Source organism: Rutilus rutilus (genome assembly GCF_951802725.1).
Source record: "Rutilus rutilus genome assembly, chromosome: 12".
NCBI lineage: Eukaryota > Metazoa > Chordata > Actinopteri > Cypriniformes > Leuciscidae > Rutilus > Rutilus rutilus.
Genome location: NC_140217.1, coordinates 2,135,718 through 2,154,273, shown reverse-complemented (window position 1 = coordinate 2,154,273; position 18,556 = coordinate 2,135,718). Strand labels below are relative to the sequence as shown.

The 18,556-nt window shown below is 38.1% G+C and overlaps 1 protein-coding gene across 1 annotated transcript; it reads left to right on the top strand.

The window, feature by feature from the left end:
• The first annotated feature begins 328 nt into the window (after positions 1-328).
• Positions 329-17,866, top strand: txnrd3 (thioredoxin reductase 3). The gene is made up of 16 exons (XM_084425555.1): positions 329-634; positions 1,909-1,969; positions 4,095-4,204; positions 6,224-6,331; positions 7,288-7,360; positions 7,469-7,588; positions 8,130-8,272; positions 8,713-8,828; positions 10,706-10,931; positions 11,079-11,171; positions 12,541-12,617; positions 13,610-13,766; positions 14,274-14,381; positions 14,460-14,555; positions 15,531-15,665; positions 16,743-17,866. The coding sequence occupies exons 1-16, from the start codon at positions 518-520 to the stop codon at positions 16,803-16,805; spliced, it is 1,803 nt and encodes a 600-aa protein (XP_084281681.1). The 5' UTR covers positions 329-517; the 3' UTR covers positions 16,806-17,866.
• Positions 17,867-18,556: the final 690 nt, after the last annotated feature.

Here is an 18,556-nt window from a genome sequence, read left to right as displayed (position 1 = left end):
AAACACTGTGAGGCGTCTACAAATACTGCCTGGTTGTTATAACACGCTTGTTTTACATTATTACATAATAGTAATAATAGTAATTAATAGCATATTATGTTTCCATAAATGATCGATGTAGTTATTTAGAGTTAGAGGTCTAAAGAGAGATTTACGCTCCCTTGAAATCAGTCTTTTCTAACTGTTTCCGCGTTTATTTTACTTTATAAATTATAACAGCCAGACAACAAGTGGATCATAGCGAGTGAAAACGTGGGTTGATTTTCACTCAGGCGCGTGCAGGTCAGACTCGCGGGGTCTTATGTAAGAGGCGCGCGCGCGGTGGAGCGTCATTCGGCGGCGGCGCGAGATGAAGTTGTAGTGATCACTACTGACGAGTGATTTTAATGTTATTTATCATGTTAGTTAATGTCACATCATGAGTTTATTTTGAGATTAAGCTTCACTTTAATCATAATCATCGACTCAGGAAGCAGAAGAGCGCGGAATATCGATCCGTGACCGGTTATTGATCATCATGCCGCCCATCGAGAAGGACGGCGGTCGCGAGCAGATCCGACTGAAGATCAAAGAACTGATCGATTCCCATCAAGTGCTGGTGTTCAGTAAGAGCTACTGTCCTTTCTGCGTCAAGGTGAGTGAAGATCCGTCATAAACATGACTAATATCTCCTCGAAACTGTCATGTCATGTCAGGTTTGTAAAAGAAGCTAAGAGTCTATATAGTTATGAAGCTTATTTCTTAAAGAGACAGTTCACCCAAAAATACAATTCTGTCATAATTTACTCGCTCTCGAGTTGATCCAAACCTGTATGACCACAAAAGAAGATATTTTGAAGAATCGTGGTAACCGAACACTTGATGGACCCTCTGACTAACAAGACAGAGTCATATGATCCATTCTTTCTTTCAAGAAACAATAATTCAGGTTTGGAACAACTTGAGGGCGAGTAAATGATGACAGAATTATCGTTTTGAGTGAACTGTCTCTTTAACTTTGTTGTATGTGTTCAGTTTTGTCTTTACTTTGAGAAGGCAACTTTAATAAAGTTGTTAAATTATTCTTTTCACATGTTTTAAACCAGTTAAAGTTTATGGAGATATTTGCTTGAATATCTCGCAAATTTATATAGTAAAATTGAATTGTTTAAAATTATTTATATTTAACGTCTGGTTTAATATTTCCATGTTATGGCTGAAATAAATTAAATAAACTACTATTTTTGTTGGTTTATGTACTAAAAACTAAAATCAATAGTTTGTCAATGTCAAGTTCATGTTTTTAGGAATCACAGTTTATAGATAACATCGTTTTATGATCTATAGACTTATGTCTATTTGACTTTTAAAACACATCTAAAGGTCTGAGCTGTAATAAAACATTCTTCAAGAAACCAAGCTCTTAAAGTGCTAAATCTCTGCTGTAATCCATCAATATCGCTTAAATATTAATGTAAATGATATGATCCTGTGACGTTCATGAAGAGACTAATTAGTGTTTTAAATTGCTGGGATTCTGTAGTAATTATTGTAAGAGTCATAAGACTGTCTGGTTTTCTCAGTAGATCACGTCTGATGATTTGATCTGACACTTTGAGTTCAGAATAAACTTCTTCTGGAACCAGAATTAAAACAGCAGGTTGGGAACGATTAGGGTACGAAGTAATCATAGATAACTCCGCTTTTACCATGACTTAAATTATTTTACTCCTTTGTATTTCTGTACGTAACATAAGTACTTAACAGCTGACCTGAGATTTCATGTATTTTATTTAATGCTGTTACACTGTACTGTAATTTACTCAATCGCATGTAATTGAATGGATGTTTTTCTGCTGCTAAATGTTGTCCTGTTTGAGACGCGAGTCTTGTTGAGTAACTAACATGTTGGGCTTTCTGTGATTGCAGGTGAAGGATCTCTTCAAAGAGCTGAATGTCAAGTATAATACCATAGAGCTGGACCTGATGGGTAAGAGAACCATCACTGCGGATCATTCTCCATATCAGTACTTATCAGATTACTTTCATAACATTTCCTTCCTGGACTGAAATGAAAATGCATGGAGGAAGTGCCAGGCCTTTTCTTCTCTTCTTCAGTCTATGAACTAATCGTTCTGATCATTTCCATATGTATTTCTACACATATGTACATCATGTCAGAGCTCATTGTCTGTCAAACATCTTTTATTTAATCTTGAAAATCTTTATTTTCTATTCTAAATGGTAATCAAATATGGTTTTCGCCATCAAATTCTCTGGCATGGCATTTAAAAAACAAACAAAACATGTTTGTTTTTTTAAAACATGAAACTAAAGTTTTGGAATTAAAGAACAAAAAATACTACGAAAAGAACCGTTTATTCCACAATGTGAAATGAGCATTTTTGCGCCATACTCTGTGTTTATTTATTTGTGTATCAGGATTATTCCACTTCAACAACAAATTGGGCCAAATTATAAAGAAGATTATGAGTCTGAATAATTTAATGAGATAAATGCCAGATCTGAGATTACATTATATTTGTTCACTACGTATTTAAAACAATGTTTGCTTTATTTTGCTAAACATTCAATTGCATGACATTTTCACCTGAAGTTCTTTCTGATGCGCAAGATTACTGAATATATGCATGTCTTCTAGAGCTGGGTAAAAAAGATAAATTTCTCGATTTTAATCGATTCTCATTTTTACGAACCGATATCGATTCTTAAATCCCAAGAATCGATTAGTCATCCTGTTTTCAGTTGGTGAATGAATGCAACATTGTATCGCATCCCATCCAATAAATCACAATAATCTTTGTGTTTTGTTACTATTGATATGCAACGAAGTCTCAGATTTCAAATTACGTCCATTTTCTTAAGGAATTCAAAAACATAATTACCGTTTGGCGCTGTGGTGTGAGATCGCTCTAGAGAAGCACATGATCTTCTCTTCCGCCTTAATAACACCAGTTACAGCGCGAGATAAACATGAATGAGCATCTGAAAGTGTGTTAAAAGATAGAGTACAACTTATCCGTATCATGTGACATGGAGTCGCTCAATCAGTGTTTCAACCGTGGAAAGACGTCAGTAAAACAGCTTGTAAACAATGTCATGTAACGTCACATTTACCTCAGAAAAACCATATCCGGTGACCATAAACTCGTCAGTCAGCTAGAAAATTTACTCTAGAGAGGAGCATTTTGCTATATATATGCACCATATTACATATTCAATATCATTTTTAATGTTCTTCAATTTTTAATGCATGTTTGAATAAATCTGGCAGGTTTTTATGACAGCCACCATTTAAATGTTTATATTTCATATAACTTTATTATTATAAAAATAAGTAAAAGTGTAATTTAAGTGTTTGTATACAAATCAGTTAATTTTTACCTTCAGTATTACAGTCGGCTAATGAAGCCTATAGGCTACCACTGACTCCCATAGTTTACAGCATTAGTGAAGAGATTTGTTTTCCTTGAGGAAATTTGCCATGTGTTGCACCTGATATCCAAAATAATCCATATTGAATCGAATCGGATTGCAAGCTTGTGAATCGAAATCGAATCGAATTGTGAAATTTGTGTCAATACCCAGCCCTAATGTCTTCTGCATGCTCGATTATGTAATGTCCACGTTTAAGGTTACAGCAGTTTTACTACCTCATCGCCAGGAGTGCTGAGATACTCATGCATGTGTTCTCTGAACATTGTGCTGAACCTCTGAAGTTAATGTTTAAGTGTTCAGAGCCGTTTTTGCCATGACCTGCTGAGTCACGCCAACCGCAGCGTTACGAGCTCATCTTCCCTTGTTTTCATTCACTCATTTGCACCCCAACATGTCTCATTCATGTCTCACGCTTGCCTTTATCTCGCCGTACATGCACAGCCGCTCTCCTCATGTTCGTAGCGTCGCACTGATAATGGATCCTCTGCTGAAAGGCTGTAAACCTGATTAGCTGCTTTGGAGCCAAACATTAGTTTCAGAAGCAGTGCCAGATCCGAACCCGATTCGATTATCCATCTTGGAGGGCCGCCCATGTGGTGTAGATGTGAAACACGAGCGCTGAGATCCTGACTGATCCTGTCTCTGATGTGTTTTAGAGGACGGGACCAACTACCAGGACTTGCTGCATGAGATGACCGGGCAGAAAACCGTCCCCAACGTCTTCATCAACAAGAAACACATCGGAGGCTGCGACAACACCATGAAGGTACCGATTCCTCTGTCCGATCTCTGCGTGTGTTTGACATGTTGAAGAAAACTTGCACTGCAATATTTAGTTTTTATAAAAACAATTTCACCAGATGATTTGAATGGCTCTAGAAAATCTTGTATAATATGACTTGCTGTTTTTGTTTGATTGTTTTTTTTGTGTGTATTTATATGATATTTCTATTTTTGTGATTTAATTTTTGCCATGAAAATAGCTTTGAATGCCGACATGGCACTAAATAAAATAATCTGAATAGCTCTAGATGAAAAGAATTACTCATTCTTGAATAATCGGGGTGATTTTGTAGGGGAGTAAATCTGCATAGAAAATAATAAACAATTTACAAGCATAGATCAACACAATAGAAGAAAGATACAATTGAAATTGAATCTAACAGCGCGATATCGATGCTAAAACAATATATATCGTGCGGCTCTGGTTCGACATGATTCTTACTCGGTCTCGCTGGCCAGACTTTTGTTTCTTTTAATAATGTCTGCTCGTTATTTATTCTATTGATGTAGTCAAGGAACATCTGATTGACATGCGAAGCGACCAATCATAGTTTGATTAGCTTGCTCTGAAACACTGCACAGGTGCACAGGTGTTCATGAATGCCTGTACAGACCAAAGAAACTCACCACAGAAACTACTTTTGTTCATTTACAGACATAAAAATGACATTTCCTCAAGCAAACTCTTGTCTTTTTACAGGTTTGATGGCATGAATCCTTACTAACTTTATATAATGATTAATTCCTCATATTAACCATTGCTCATGCATAAATCGTTGCATTCTGGTCCAACACAGTGTTCTGGAAGGGAACATGCGGTCAGTGTTTAGTGTGCAGTGCACTGGCGCTTGACTGGACACTCAAGTTAGAGAACGTTCCCTGCTGAATCACCACACACACACACACACACACCCTTTCATTTTAGCTGTAATAGAAGATTAAGAGAATAAGTATAAGTAATTAAAACTTTCTGTCCATCCCACATGTCTGCTAGAAGTTATTTTCCCCCATTTAATTGACAAAATTGCAGTCGTCACTGATTCAGGACTTTCAGTTTCATTGTAAAATGTGTTGATTTCACTCTGAAACTTCTCACTCGTCAAATTTTGATTGGAATTATGCAACCATTGTTATTATTAGGGCTGGGAATCTCCATAGACCTCCCGATATTATTGATCAATATTACAACAATATCTAGCTTGCCATTTTTTTTATTTTATTTTTTATTTAGCAATTTGTTTATTTAATTTATTTAATTTAATTTTCTGTTTTACGACTTTACACATCATTTTTATTTATTTAAAAAATATATATTATAAGAAGTACTGTTTAAAATATTTAGAATAATAATAAATTGAAATGTCATTTAAGTAAAAAAATAAAAATAAAAAAAATAGTGAATAACAAAAACACTACAAGCATTAAAACGAAGTGCTTTCAGTGTATACCTGCAGGGCTTACGCTGTTATGAAGTGTTTGATATTTCAGCCTTAGAAATCACAACTTGATTTTTCAGTCGGCCTTTCGCTGCTTGCATAACTTCATCTTGGTGGCCGTTAAATTAATTGTTAGTTAGTAGCATCCATATAAGTCCACATGCACTATTTATTTGCATTGAATCTTGCCATTTTGGAGCCTTTTTTTATTTATTTTATAGGGCTGTGACGATGGCAGTTATACTACTACGCTCCAGTTGACCGACACAGCTCTAGTTTTGTACTATCAACTGTGATCTCATCTATTTATGTATTGAATATGTTGGTTACCCCATCGGAGGACTGCTCGTGTGATCTACATATGAAATGTCTGATCATCAGTGCCTGTCTCTATCACTAATGCATCTGTCAGCTGTCTATAAAAGCCCTTTCTCAGTTGAGTGTAAAGCAGCTCTGTGGGAAAGACCTTTGGTGATAGAGCTGAATAATGCACAAGTGCCTCTTCACGACGGCTCTTATCAGCATGTTTTTATGCTGTAATGAGTGTCTGGTTGTTGTGGGAACAGGCACACAGCGACGGCGTCCTGCAGAAGCTGCTGGGTGAAGGGAGCGAGGCGTACGACTATGATCTCATCGTCATCGGCGGGGGTTCTGGCGGTCTGGCGTGTTCAAAGGTGAGTTAAATTACACTGAGACAGGAAGATCCTTCATCTGTAATGCTGTTTAAATACTGAATGTGTGTGTCCAGTTAAGTCGGGGCAATCGGGACATTTGTCATTTCAAACTGAGGCTCAAGTTACATGGATTCACCCTGTATTCGATCTGTTATATATATATATATATATATATATATATATATATATATATATATATATATATATATAATTAAAAAAACGTATTAAAGGTATAGTTCACCCAAAAATGAAAATTCTCACCCTCAAGGCTGTTGAAGCCTAAAAGTTTGTGTAATAAATTCTGTTGAATTTACATCAAATAAAATTTGTAATGTATATTTGATGCTTCTTTTTTTGTGTAACACAAGAATAACTTTCATTTATCTTTTGAGGGTAATTTCTCAGCCAAATTCAATTTGCAATTAATTGGCTTAATTAAACGCCACATTGTGTAATTAGATTTTAGATTAAAGTTTTAATCGCTGGACAGCCCATATATATATATATATATATATATATATATATATATATATATATTTTTTTTTTTTTTTTTTTTTTTTATGCAATACCTAGTAATAAACAGCATTGTTTAGATTCAAATAATTTATATATACATTTATATGCTTTTTTTTTTTTTATACATTTACCTATTTTTATGTACATCTTTAATACATTTACCAAATTAATTTTTTCCATGGTTTTCAGTTTTGAATTTGAGTTTAAAATGATTCACAGAATTGGAACAAAACAATGTAATTACAAAAAATTAAGTTGCTTAATTTATGCTGCCAGTAAAATCATCATGAATACTCGATATATCACAGCCTTGCACTGTAAATATATTGAACGTGCATGTAAAGGCCTGATACAGAATTTAACCTGGAAATTTTCATGTAGCCAAACTCTGTAGGAACACATGATTTTGATTTTAACACGTCTCCTTCCTGTCCAAACAGGAAGCAGCTGCCTTGGGCAAGAAGGTCATGGTTCTGGATTATGTTGTTCCCACGCCAAAGGGCACAACCTGGGGTAAGAATACCAGAATCAAACATGGAAGTATATAATAAAAAATGACGACTTATGATATGATAGAGGTATATGATATGATGAAGATGATAATGCGAGGTCTGTCTCCAGGTCTGGGCGGCACGTGTGTGAATGTGGGCTGTATTCCTAAGAAGCTGATGCATCAGACGGCATTGCTTGGCACAGCTATAGGAGACGCCCGCAAGTTTGGCTGGGAGTTCGGTGATCAAGGTCAGTCGTAACATTAACACGGCTGGGAACGTGATTCACTGGCTCTGTGATCGGGATTACAGACAGCAGTTACACCACATGATGTAATGCATTGCACAGAAATGATTTTAAAGTGCCTGTTTGATAATGTGCAATGCATTAGTTTTGTGTTAGAAGTGAGTGGTTAAAGCTGTGATGCAATTTTGTGTTTTCTACTGTGAAGACATTTAAGTTGCACATTTATTTCCTCTTTCTCTGGAAGTAGATTGTTAATTTTATGAATCGATTTAAGTGACAGCAACCTTGAGAATGTATCTCGAAATGGTTTGAAAGGCTCTAATGAGGCTACTCAGATATATCTTTAATTATAAGGATTATTAATGGGTGATTTAACACAAGAAAACTTCCTAAAACACAGAACAACTGATAATTACAACATGCAATGTGTCGTAAAGCTTTTGCTTTCACGCATGTGCACTTTTTCTCTTAATGTAGTTTTTTGTGTGTGTGTGTGTGTGTCTTCTGTTTCACTTTCTCATCAAATATTGTCTTTTTATTAAAGTGACTCACAACTGGGAGACGATGAGGACGGCGGTGAATAACTACATCGGTTCGTTGAACTGGGGCTACAGAGTTTCCCTGCGAGACAAAAACGTCAATTACGTCAACGCCTACGCTGAGTTTGTGGAGCCGCACAAGATCAAGGTTAGCGTGTTCTGATCCAGCGAGCCGCTTCTACTGAAGCTTCACCGTAATCACTACAAAATGCATTGTGAATGCAAAGCCGTTTTCCTGGGCTGAGCTAACGGTCACAGCTAACATGAGCCAAAAGGAGAGCTGACTCCACTACAGGTCCAGAGACAATGTGAACGCAAAGAGAACTGGATTCATTTCCACTTAATTTACTTTTAGAGGACTAAAAAAATGTGAAGTGTAATTCATTCCTACTTTTGGCAGCAGAACATGGAGAAAATGTGCCTTTGCGATTTTGAGCGCTAATGTTTCTGTGTTTAAGACTTTTCTTTTAGCTTTATTTAAATGCCAGTACTATGAGAGATGCTAAAGGTTGCGTAATACAGTTCAAATCACTCTCTCCGTATGCCTAAAGCTACCCTCATCTTATTTTTGTTGACTCTTCCCAACAGGCCACAAACAAGCGTGGTAAAGAGACGTTCTACACCGCGGCTAGGTTTGTGCTGGCGACGGGAGAGCGGCCTCGTTACCTGGGCGTCCCGGGAGATAAAGACTATTGCATCACCAGGTGAGCTTAGACTCTGAGTTCACAGCGGTAAACCTCCTCTGGAGAGCTGGGTAAACGCAGCTGGACCTCAGGGGGTCGTTACTGGAGCCCTCATGACTTATTTACAGCATTTATTGATCTAAAGCTGGTTCATTCTCAGTCACTAAGGGAACGAAAGCTTCCACTGGATGACGTGTCAAATAGGAGGAGGATTTCCTTCTGTAGCTCTGATATGAGTGGCATAAACATGGAAAATAATCAAGTTGGTTCATGTTGCTTATTAAAAATGGCACGACGTACATGAAGGGATTTCTGCGATACGGAAAACTGATGAAATCGCGGAATAGTCATAAAAATGGATTGTGTAATGCAGAATGTTAAAGAAGTTGCCAAGTTTTGGATGAATAAATCAAAACTAAGATTTAATCAAATCGCAATATGGAAAGTGTCTGTAATTATTAAACCGCAAAAAATACTTTAAATATGAAATCTGTGTGAATGAATGGCATGGTATCATCAGCTACACGTACTCAAGCATGCATGATGCTCGTGGTGTTTTCAGTTTTGTTTGCCATAAAATAAAAGGAATTGTTTCATTTTCAATTTAAAAGATTAAAAAATGTTTTATGGCTTCATTTGATTACCAGAGTTTTTGATAATTTTTGTATTAAATCATTAATCCAGAAAAATCAAGACAATACAGTGAAAAAAATTATCCATTTCCATAATGCCCTGTTATTAAATGACATGTAGGGCTCTATGATTTCTGTGACGTGTATAAAATCGTGGAATAGTCATAGAAAATGGAATTGTGAACTCGGAATGTGACAGAATTTGGCAAGTTTTGGATGAATAAATCAACTAGGACTGTGTATTTAATCACATCGTGATATGGAAAGTGTATAAAAGGCTATTTAAAAATGAATTCTGTGAATGGCCCAGTTTCATCAAACACACATACTCAAGCATGACGCTCGTGTTGTTTTCAGCAGTTTTAATTTTCATTTGAATTACATTTTAAAAGATTAGATAAATTAATAGGGCTGCACGATATTGAAGAAAAATGCAATAACTCATTTAATATTGTCTACGAGGACATTTTCAGAGCGCTTCATGCTTCCAGCAACACTTGCACCTGCCCACACTGCCAAAAGAAGCAAAACCTGGTTCAATGACCATGGTATTACTGTGTGATTTCATGTAGTAATCTAATTTTCTGGGATTTTGATTTCGTGGGTTTCATAAGCTGTAAGCCATAATCATCAAAATTATAACAAATAAAGGCTTGAAATATCTCACTTTGCATGTAATGAGTCTATATATTATAATATATTAGTTTCACCTGTTAAGTTGAATTCTTGATGATATTCTAATTTTATGACCAGCACCTGTATGTATATATAAAAATTATACATTCAGAAAAATTAAAACCATAAAGAATTGTATTATATAGGGCCCTATTTTATTTGTAATAAATTGTTGTCAAATTCTAAGTTTCATGATTTCAATTAAGACATGCTTTTTGATTGCTAACATTTTAACTTAACCTTTACATTTGAGTCCAGAGTAATGGAAAAAAATGTATCCGGAAATATTAAAATGGAATTGAGTCCGTACATCATCGTGATGTTCACTTTGGAAGCGCCAAGCCTTGAACCTGAACGCATGTGTGCCCTTTTATGACTCCGCTGAGATTTGCTGATGGTTCATTCATGTTTTATCTGATGAGGAAGCGCAGGTGTTTGGCAGGACTCGAGCCTCTGTGGTTTAGAGCATACTGACTTATCTCTTTGGCAGCGTTTATGATGTTTAACTGTACATCTGAACTTTTGTCTGCTTTGGAGGAAAGCATGATCCACCTATCGTGTGCCGTCATCGGTGTTGTTTGTTCTTCACAGTGATGACCTGTTTTCGTTGCCCTACTGTCCCGGGAAGACTCTTGTCATCGGGGCGTCGTATGTGGCTCTGGAGTGTGGGGGTTTCCTGGCCGGTTTGGGACTGGACGTGACCGTCATGGTTCGCTCCATTCTGCTGCGAGGATTCGACCAGGACATGGCCGACCGTGCGGGAGATTACATGGAGACGCACGGGGTCAAATTCCTCAGGAAGTTTGTTCCGACCAAGGTTGGTACATGTGTGCGGTTAAACATTACTGAAATCTGAAACGATGCATTATCTATCGTAGCCGTGATTATGTAATACTCATAATCATGGCCTCTTTACACACGTTATCGAGGTGATAAAACATCACGGTGATTCTTTTGTCCACAGATCGAGGAGCTGGAAGCTGGAACTCCGGGCCGACTTAAAGTGACGGCCAAATCAACCGAGAGTAACGAGATCTATGAAGGGGAATACAACACCGTGAGTGTCCTGCCTTTCTATTGGACAAAAACTGGAATTTCCTTCAGATATCATTACAGCGCGTCTGGTTTTTAATCTTGTCTGCTATCTTTGGCCCAGTTTCAAACATTTTACATTCTCTTCACTGAAATGAACCCAGTGACTTTGTGAAATGTTAGTAGATAATTTCCATATAAATGTGGTGAACTGCACCTGTGACACCAGTCATTGGGAAATATGAAAGGCTGGAAAGATACTGTAGTTTAAAAGCAAGTATTTTTGTTTAACAGGGTTCGTACACGGTGCTTAAAATGCTTGATGTACTTCAATTTGACTTTTTGAAATGTAAGTCCTGGAAAACCCTTGAAATCAGCCATATTTATGAAAAGGTACTTTAAAAGTGCTTGAATTATTGAAAGACAATATATGTGAAATAAGTGTTTAATTTTATCGATAAAACAATCTTTTCACACATAATGAAGCTGCAGCCCGTCTGATATAGAGGCATTTCTCATGGCTATGAGTGTGATATTGCTCATTAATCATTAAGTATCTGATACAGCTTTCATCTTTCAGGTCAATCATATATTCATGGGGGAATAAATCAGTTTGAATAAGGAAAGCGATATCTTTGTCGTAGTATCCTTTCAGTGGTTAAAGTTTCCACAGTCACTGCATCCGCTGCACTTTATCTGTACCATTTAGTTTTATTAGTTCATTTTTATATATCTATTTTCCTTTTTTAGAATTTGAAAGATAATAAAGATATTGTTTGATAAATTTGATCTCTAAAGTCCTTGAAAACAAAAAAAGTAGTGCTAAAAGTCCTGGAATTTCATTTTACAGTATCTGTACGAACCCTGAAGCGCTTGCATCAATAATTCAGTGTTACCCTCCGTGAGCTGTATAGCTGTCTAAGAGTGTCTGACTGCAGCTCAGGGTAAATGTAATTCCTGTGAGTGGAGTTTGCTCCGTGTAAACAATACTTTGCTTTAATATTATTTAGTTGTTCATGAAAACGTATCAAGCCAAGGCACTCGAGGGTTAAAAAGTAAATGTATATTAAAAGCCTTTTATTTCATTATGGCTTCGGCAATTAAAAACCGTTTTCACACGTAACCACATAACATTTCATTGATATCTTATGTGGTGTTGTACTTGTATTTATATATTTTTTCTTATATATCACATAAGATATCAATGAAATTATTTTGTTGTTGTTTTGTAAACGAGGGCAGATTGAGTTGTCAGCATTGTCACATTCATTTCGTGTGTGTGTGTGTGTGTGTTGTTGTTGTTTTGTAACTGAGGGCAGATTCATTTGTCACCACTGTCACATTCCTTTCATGTTGCTAATTTTGGTGTGTGTGTGTGTGTGTGTGTCTCTTAGGTACTGATCGCAGTGGGTCGTGACGCCTGTACAGGAAAGATCGGTCTGGACAAAGCTGGAGTTAAAGTCAATGCCAAGTATGTCTCTTTCTTTTGAATGGTTTATTTTGGTCATCTGTCCTCATAGCCCCTCCCCCAACCCATTACAAAGTCCTTGTTGTCACGGTAGCATTTAAAGGGGCGGGGCCAGAGTGAGTAGGAGGCGGGGTCTGAAGTGTCATGGTGAATCAGCAGTATTTCCTCTGGGAACCTGGGAGTGTGTCCAGCGTCTGACCTCAGTGACACGGAGTGTGTTTACAGAACACGCAACACACTGTGGGATGTAGACGGGCGCCGGGCGTGATGAGTTGAGCAAAGTGTTTCCGTTGAAAAGCATGGGAAATGTATATTAATTCACACACAGACTGAAGTGTGTATGCGTGTGGTTTGAGGGATTAGTGCAGCACAGGGGTTTTAGATCCGTTCTCAAGCACAGTCATGTGATTCCATATGACCCACACACACATGACTCCTCTGTGTGAGCCACTCGCTGAGCATTTACACATTTACAACTCAGTTTTGCACAGTTTTACATAACATAAACTGTATGGGACTTTAAAGGTCATTGTGCATTTGTTACAGTAACTCTCAGTTCTGACTTTTCCTAAATTGCAGAAGGGAACTAAGGAGGATGTAATGTGGCTGATATATTATTACGAAGCATTTTTCTTTTCTGTCCGGAGAGCAAATATCTCATGATGATTTATTTATCCTTTTAAACAAACAGCCTTTTTTAGTTATTGATTTTTAGCACATTTAATAAAAATATTGATACAAGACTCTAAAGTTTTGATACAGTTTGAGGATAAATAATTGAAAAATACAGTCCTGCTCCTCATGATGACGTCAAACATTTCCACAAAGGAGAAAGTAAACGGATTCAGATCAAACATCAGAACCAAGCGTGAAATGGACTTTTATTGTGACTCCTTCACATGCCGTTCATACACACACAGGCCATTACAGTGGCTTTCAGTCCTCAAGACTGCGTCAATATGAACATTGAGTGATTTTTCTGTTCCTCCATCCAGGAACGGGAAGATTCCCGTGAACGATGAGGAGCAGACTAATATTCCTCACATCTATGCGATTGGAGATATTCTGGAGGGAAAGTGGGAGCTCACGCCGGTGGCCATTCAGGCCGGGAAACTTCTGGCTCGACGACTGTACGCCGGATCATCTTTAAAGGTCTGGCCTAGTCATAAACGCTGCCGTCTCCTGGAGGTTTTCCAGGAGGATTAAAGTCTCATATAGAGAGAGTGCTGGGCGGTATGACCAAAAATCCAGATCACGTTTGTTTTCAAAATTATACCCGTTTCAATGCACATTTTCAAGCAAGACTGGGTGTTAACCACATTTCCTGCAGTAGATTGACTTAGAATGCCCTATTTTACTGTCATGAGCGAATATTGTAGAAAAAAACCCACACTTAGTCACACACACACACACACACACACACACACTCAGCTGTGCATCACCAGAGCAACCGTGAACATTGACCCTCTCAAACAGAGTCGGGACGCGTTCCCAGCGTTGTTAAAGCGACATACGCTGATATTGCGGTATATTAAAAATCTATTTCATAACAAAAATAAACATGCGGAATGAACCGGTATATCACCCAGCACTAATAAAGAGTGATTATCTGTGATTATAACCCTTTCTTCTCTGTGTGTGTGTGTGTGTGTGTAACAGTGCGATTATGTGAACGTTCCCACCACTGTCTTCACTCCTATGGAATACGGCAGCTGTGGTCACGCGGAGGAGAAGGCCGTGGAGATGTACGGGCAGGAGAACCTCGAGGTGTGTGTGTGTTCGCTCAGACGGGGAACATGAAGAGTGCTGGTAATTGTTGTAATGATACATCGTGTGTGTGTGCAGGTTTATCACAGTCTGTTCTGGCCTCTGGAGTTCACCGTTCCCGGCCGAGACAACAACCGGTGCTACGCCAAGATCATCTGCAATAAACTGGACAACGTAAGACACGGGACAGTCAGCATCCTCTGGGAATGTGGACTTTTTATTTTATTTATCAAACTATGATTTCAAGTCAAGAACAGACACTAGATTATACAACTCTACACTTTACAATAAGCTTAAAATTACCTTTAACAAACTACTGGTGGAGGCACTTCACTGTTAGGAAATAGAAATAAAGCTGAAATAAAACACAAAGATTAGATCAAAAACTTGAACAAAATAAACAAATGTTGCCTTGGAAACTAACTGAAATAAGGTCAAGTTGAAGTGCTTAAATTACTAAAACTAAACTTAAAATGACAACTCAAAATATAAAAATAAAAGCTAATTGAAAATATTAATGCTGTAATTATTAAAACATACTAAAATGACACTAAGCTTGTTTCTGCCAACAAAAAAAAAGGTTGTGACTTATCTTACTGAGACTTTTTATTTTTAATTCAGATTTTTATTTGGGTTTATATATATATATATATATATAGTTGTGAATGTGAGAAACTCACAATAGCAAGGAAAAAAGGCTGAGTTGGGAAATGAAAGTTGAAATTATTATTATTATTTTTTTTATTTTATTTTTTTGGAAGTAACAAGCTTCCATAAATAACTGGCTTCCACAGAATTTCTAAATCTTAAATTCAATATTTTACCAATACATTTTAAAATCAAAGGTTGCACAATGTGAACAGACAGTGAACCATTGCATTACAGCCGCAGATTTGTGCATTCTGTTAGAGACGAGCTGCTCAGTTCTGGAACAAGCAGTGACAGATTTCTATTAAGAGATGTTTTATGAATGAAAAGCATTTGATTGCATTCTATCAGGGCTTGCAGGATCATGTCTCTAACAACACTGTGTGTGTGTGTGTGTGTGTGTGTGTGTGTGTGTGTGTGTGTGTGTGTGTGTGTGTGTGTGTGTGTGTGTGTGTGTGTGTGTGTGTGTGTGTGTGTGTGTGTGTGTGTGTGTGCGCGCAGGACCGTGTGATTGGCTTTCACTATCTGGGTCCTAACGCTGGAGAGGTCACACAGGGCTTCGGAGCTGCTATGAAGTGTGGGATTACCAAAGATCAGCTGGACCACACCATCGGGATTCACCCCACCTGTGCCGAGGTGCGTTTCCTTTGACTCTACTACTTAAAGCGAACCAATTACGCCCTTCTACAGTTTGTTTCCAGGCTCTACTAGAACTAGCCTGGAAATCCAGACCTAAATCTGAAAGATTAATGGTCTGGCGTCGACTAATGAAACTCGGCCAGCTCGAGGGGCGGCACCAAGCATGCATTTGAAAATCTCACTGCACGCAATTGGATGACACTACGACCAATCACAAGAAGTTATCGCTTAGCTAGCAGCGGAGCTAACTGGTAGATTAGACTCTTGCCGTATCCGGTCGGCAAAACAGCAAAAACGCCCTTCGTGCAAAGGAACGATTCGAGCGCCGTCTTCTGTTCCTCTTTTAGAGAAAGTCTAACTCGTTCATTGTAGCGGCCAAAGCCGTTTCAAACAACTGGTGTTCATCCATAGCCATCTTGCAATGTTTACTAATGACTTCGACGTCACAGCACTGTCGTCATCTCGCCTCTGACCCGCCTATATCAGATAACCCGATGTGATTGGTGCAGCTCAGATAGAGGGGCATATTTAATGAGCATCATTACTCGACACCAGAGTAACTCTCTGAGCAAATTCAGCTTGTGCTCTCATGAGAACTCTGGGTTACCAGGCTCTACTAGAACAGGTTTTCCTGCTTGAATGTTGATTATTTTCCTCATATTCTCCATTGTTGCGGCTCCTCTCTTCCCAGTCTGTCAGTAACGCTCTGTTTACTTCCTGTCTCTATGAAGCCCCTCCTTCTGAAAAGCACACTGTGCTCTGATTGGTCGGCTGGATCAGTGTGTTGTGATTGGTTGAGCGCTTCGAGTGTTTTTATGTCCCGCCTCTTACCATAACCACCAGTTTAACACACTACTAACTAACTCAACCAGGCCCCACCCCTTTATTCTGCGTATGAATTATTTAAATGAGGAATATTGTGACGTGTTCGTTCCCGGAAGAAACTCAGGGAGTTCAGAAACACTGACACTGATATAGAGGAGAACTAATAATAATAAGAGGCTTATTACTCATTTGATGTTCTTATTTTCTAAGCACACGATCATAACATGTCCTTCCCTTCATGTGTTTCAGATCTTCACCACGATGGAGGTCACCAAAAGCTCCGGCGGTGACATCACTCAGTCGGGCTGCTGAGGTTAAACCCTGCTGGTTTAACAGGCTGTCAGTACCAGTGTAAACTGGTGATTTACCCCTCTCCTCTCGGCTCAAACACACTCGAGTCTCTCTCTGGGAATCTAGAGGTCCGACATCGTGATGTTTCACTGCTTACAGAAGGCTTTTGTGTCTGTCGTTCCCTTTCACCCTTTGCAAACCATGTGATCGTTCCCACATGTGTTGGAAGGGGCGGAGCCATAAGACACGACAGCCTTCAGAGGCGGGGCTTCACTTGCTGAAGAGACCCATGATTGGAAGAGGAATAATGATTGACAGCCTGTTAGACAGCGGGGTTACTCTGCTCACAATCACCGTCCGAGTCAGAAATGCACCAAATGCGTCTGTGATTTCTTTTTTCACACACACACACACACACGTGGTGCTCTGTGATGTCTTGACCCCTAACCCACGTTCAGTGGCGGGTTACGACTGATGTTTTCTGCACTCGGACTTTAAATCCATGCTAACATGCGCTCTCTGGACTGAGCCGTGGCGTTCAGACTCACGAGGGCTGCGCACTTTCCTTTCGTTTGGTTGTAGAAGACTATTTTTCTATATTTAATAGTGGGTTTGTCACCAGTTGCTCATCAGGATAAGCGGGATTTCACTTTCCGCTCTCATTATTATTATTATTATTATTATTATTATTATTCTCTGATTTAGTGGTCGAGTGACAGAGAGACGTGATCGAAGCGCAAACCAAATGCAGCATGTAGATGCTTCCTCGTCAAAGTATTTAAACTAACGGGCGGCACCAAACTCATTTATAGTTTGTGATGCCTGTTAAAGCACTTAGAAATATCAATGAAATGTGTATGTTCATATTTTTATAAATGTATAAATCTTTACATCACTGGATTCCATGTTTCTCTGGAGGATTCGTTCACAAATAAATGCATGTCTGTTTGACGTTCGCTGTTTATTTGCTGTTATTCACTCCCTTCTGCTCTTTAAGGGTTAAAGGTCATCTGTCAAATGTACAATATTTCCACAGTATCTGTTTAATTCTGTTCATGGACTTTAATAAAACTGCACAATCTAATTTTTTTGGTTTTTATGAGTTTTTTATCTAACACGCGCATTGATCTGAGATGCCATAACAAATGTGTGGTTATGAATAAAGTTTAGTCACTATAATTATACACTTATCTACTACCTTAATGTGTTCTGCTGGAAAGGGAGAGCAATTAAATACATAATTTATATTATTTTATAATGTATGTGCCTATTGAATATATAGATGTTTTGTGTATTTCATGTTAGTTATTGCATTAGCTCGTGTGTGTGTGTGTGTATTGTTTCTTCTACAATGGTTTGTTTGCAGGGATTTCATTAATGAAAAATATCTAAAAGCAGCTTTGAGAGGATTTGCTCAAATTAAAAGCTCGTTTTATCTTATAACATTTAATGTACGTCATCAAAAGGAGGAATTGTTTTACATTTAAGAAAACGACAGCCATTGTCTTGATTTAATGCATTTCTTCTTGTTCACACGTGTCTTTAGAGTCCAAGAACATTTATTGAAATTTCTTTCTCTGTAAATTAATTACGTAGATGATTGGATTGCAGAAACATGCATCGGGATTGAGTGAAAGCCGCTGATTGGCTGGAAAGCTTTATAAACAGGAAATGGCTAAAGCTCCACTTCCTTCAACAGGAATCAGCCGTTAAACACAGAATCTGTTCAGGCCACTTGCACTACAAACACAACGGCCACTTTCTAGAGTTCG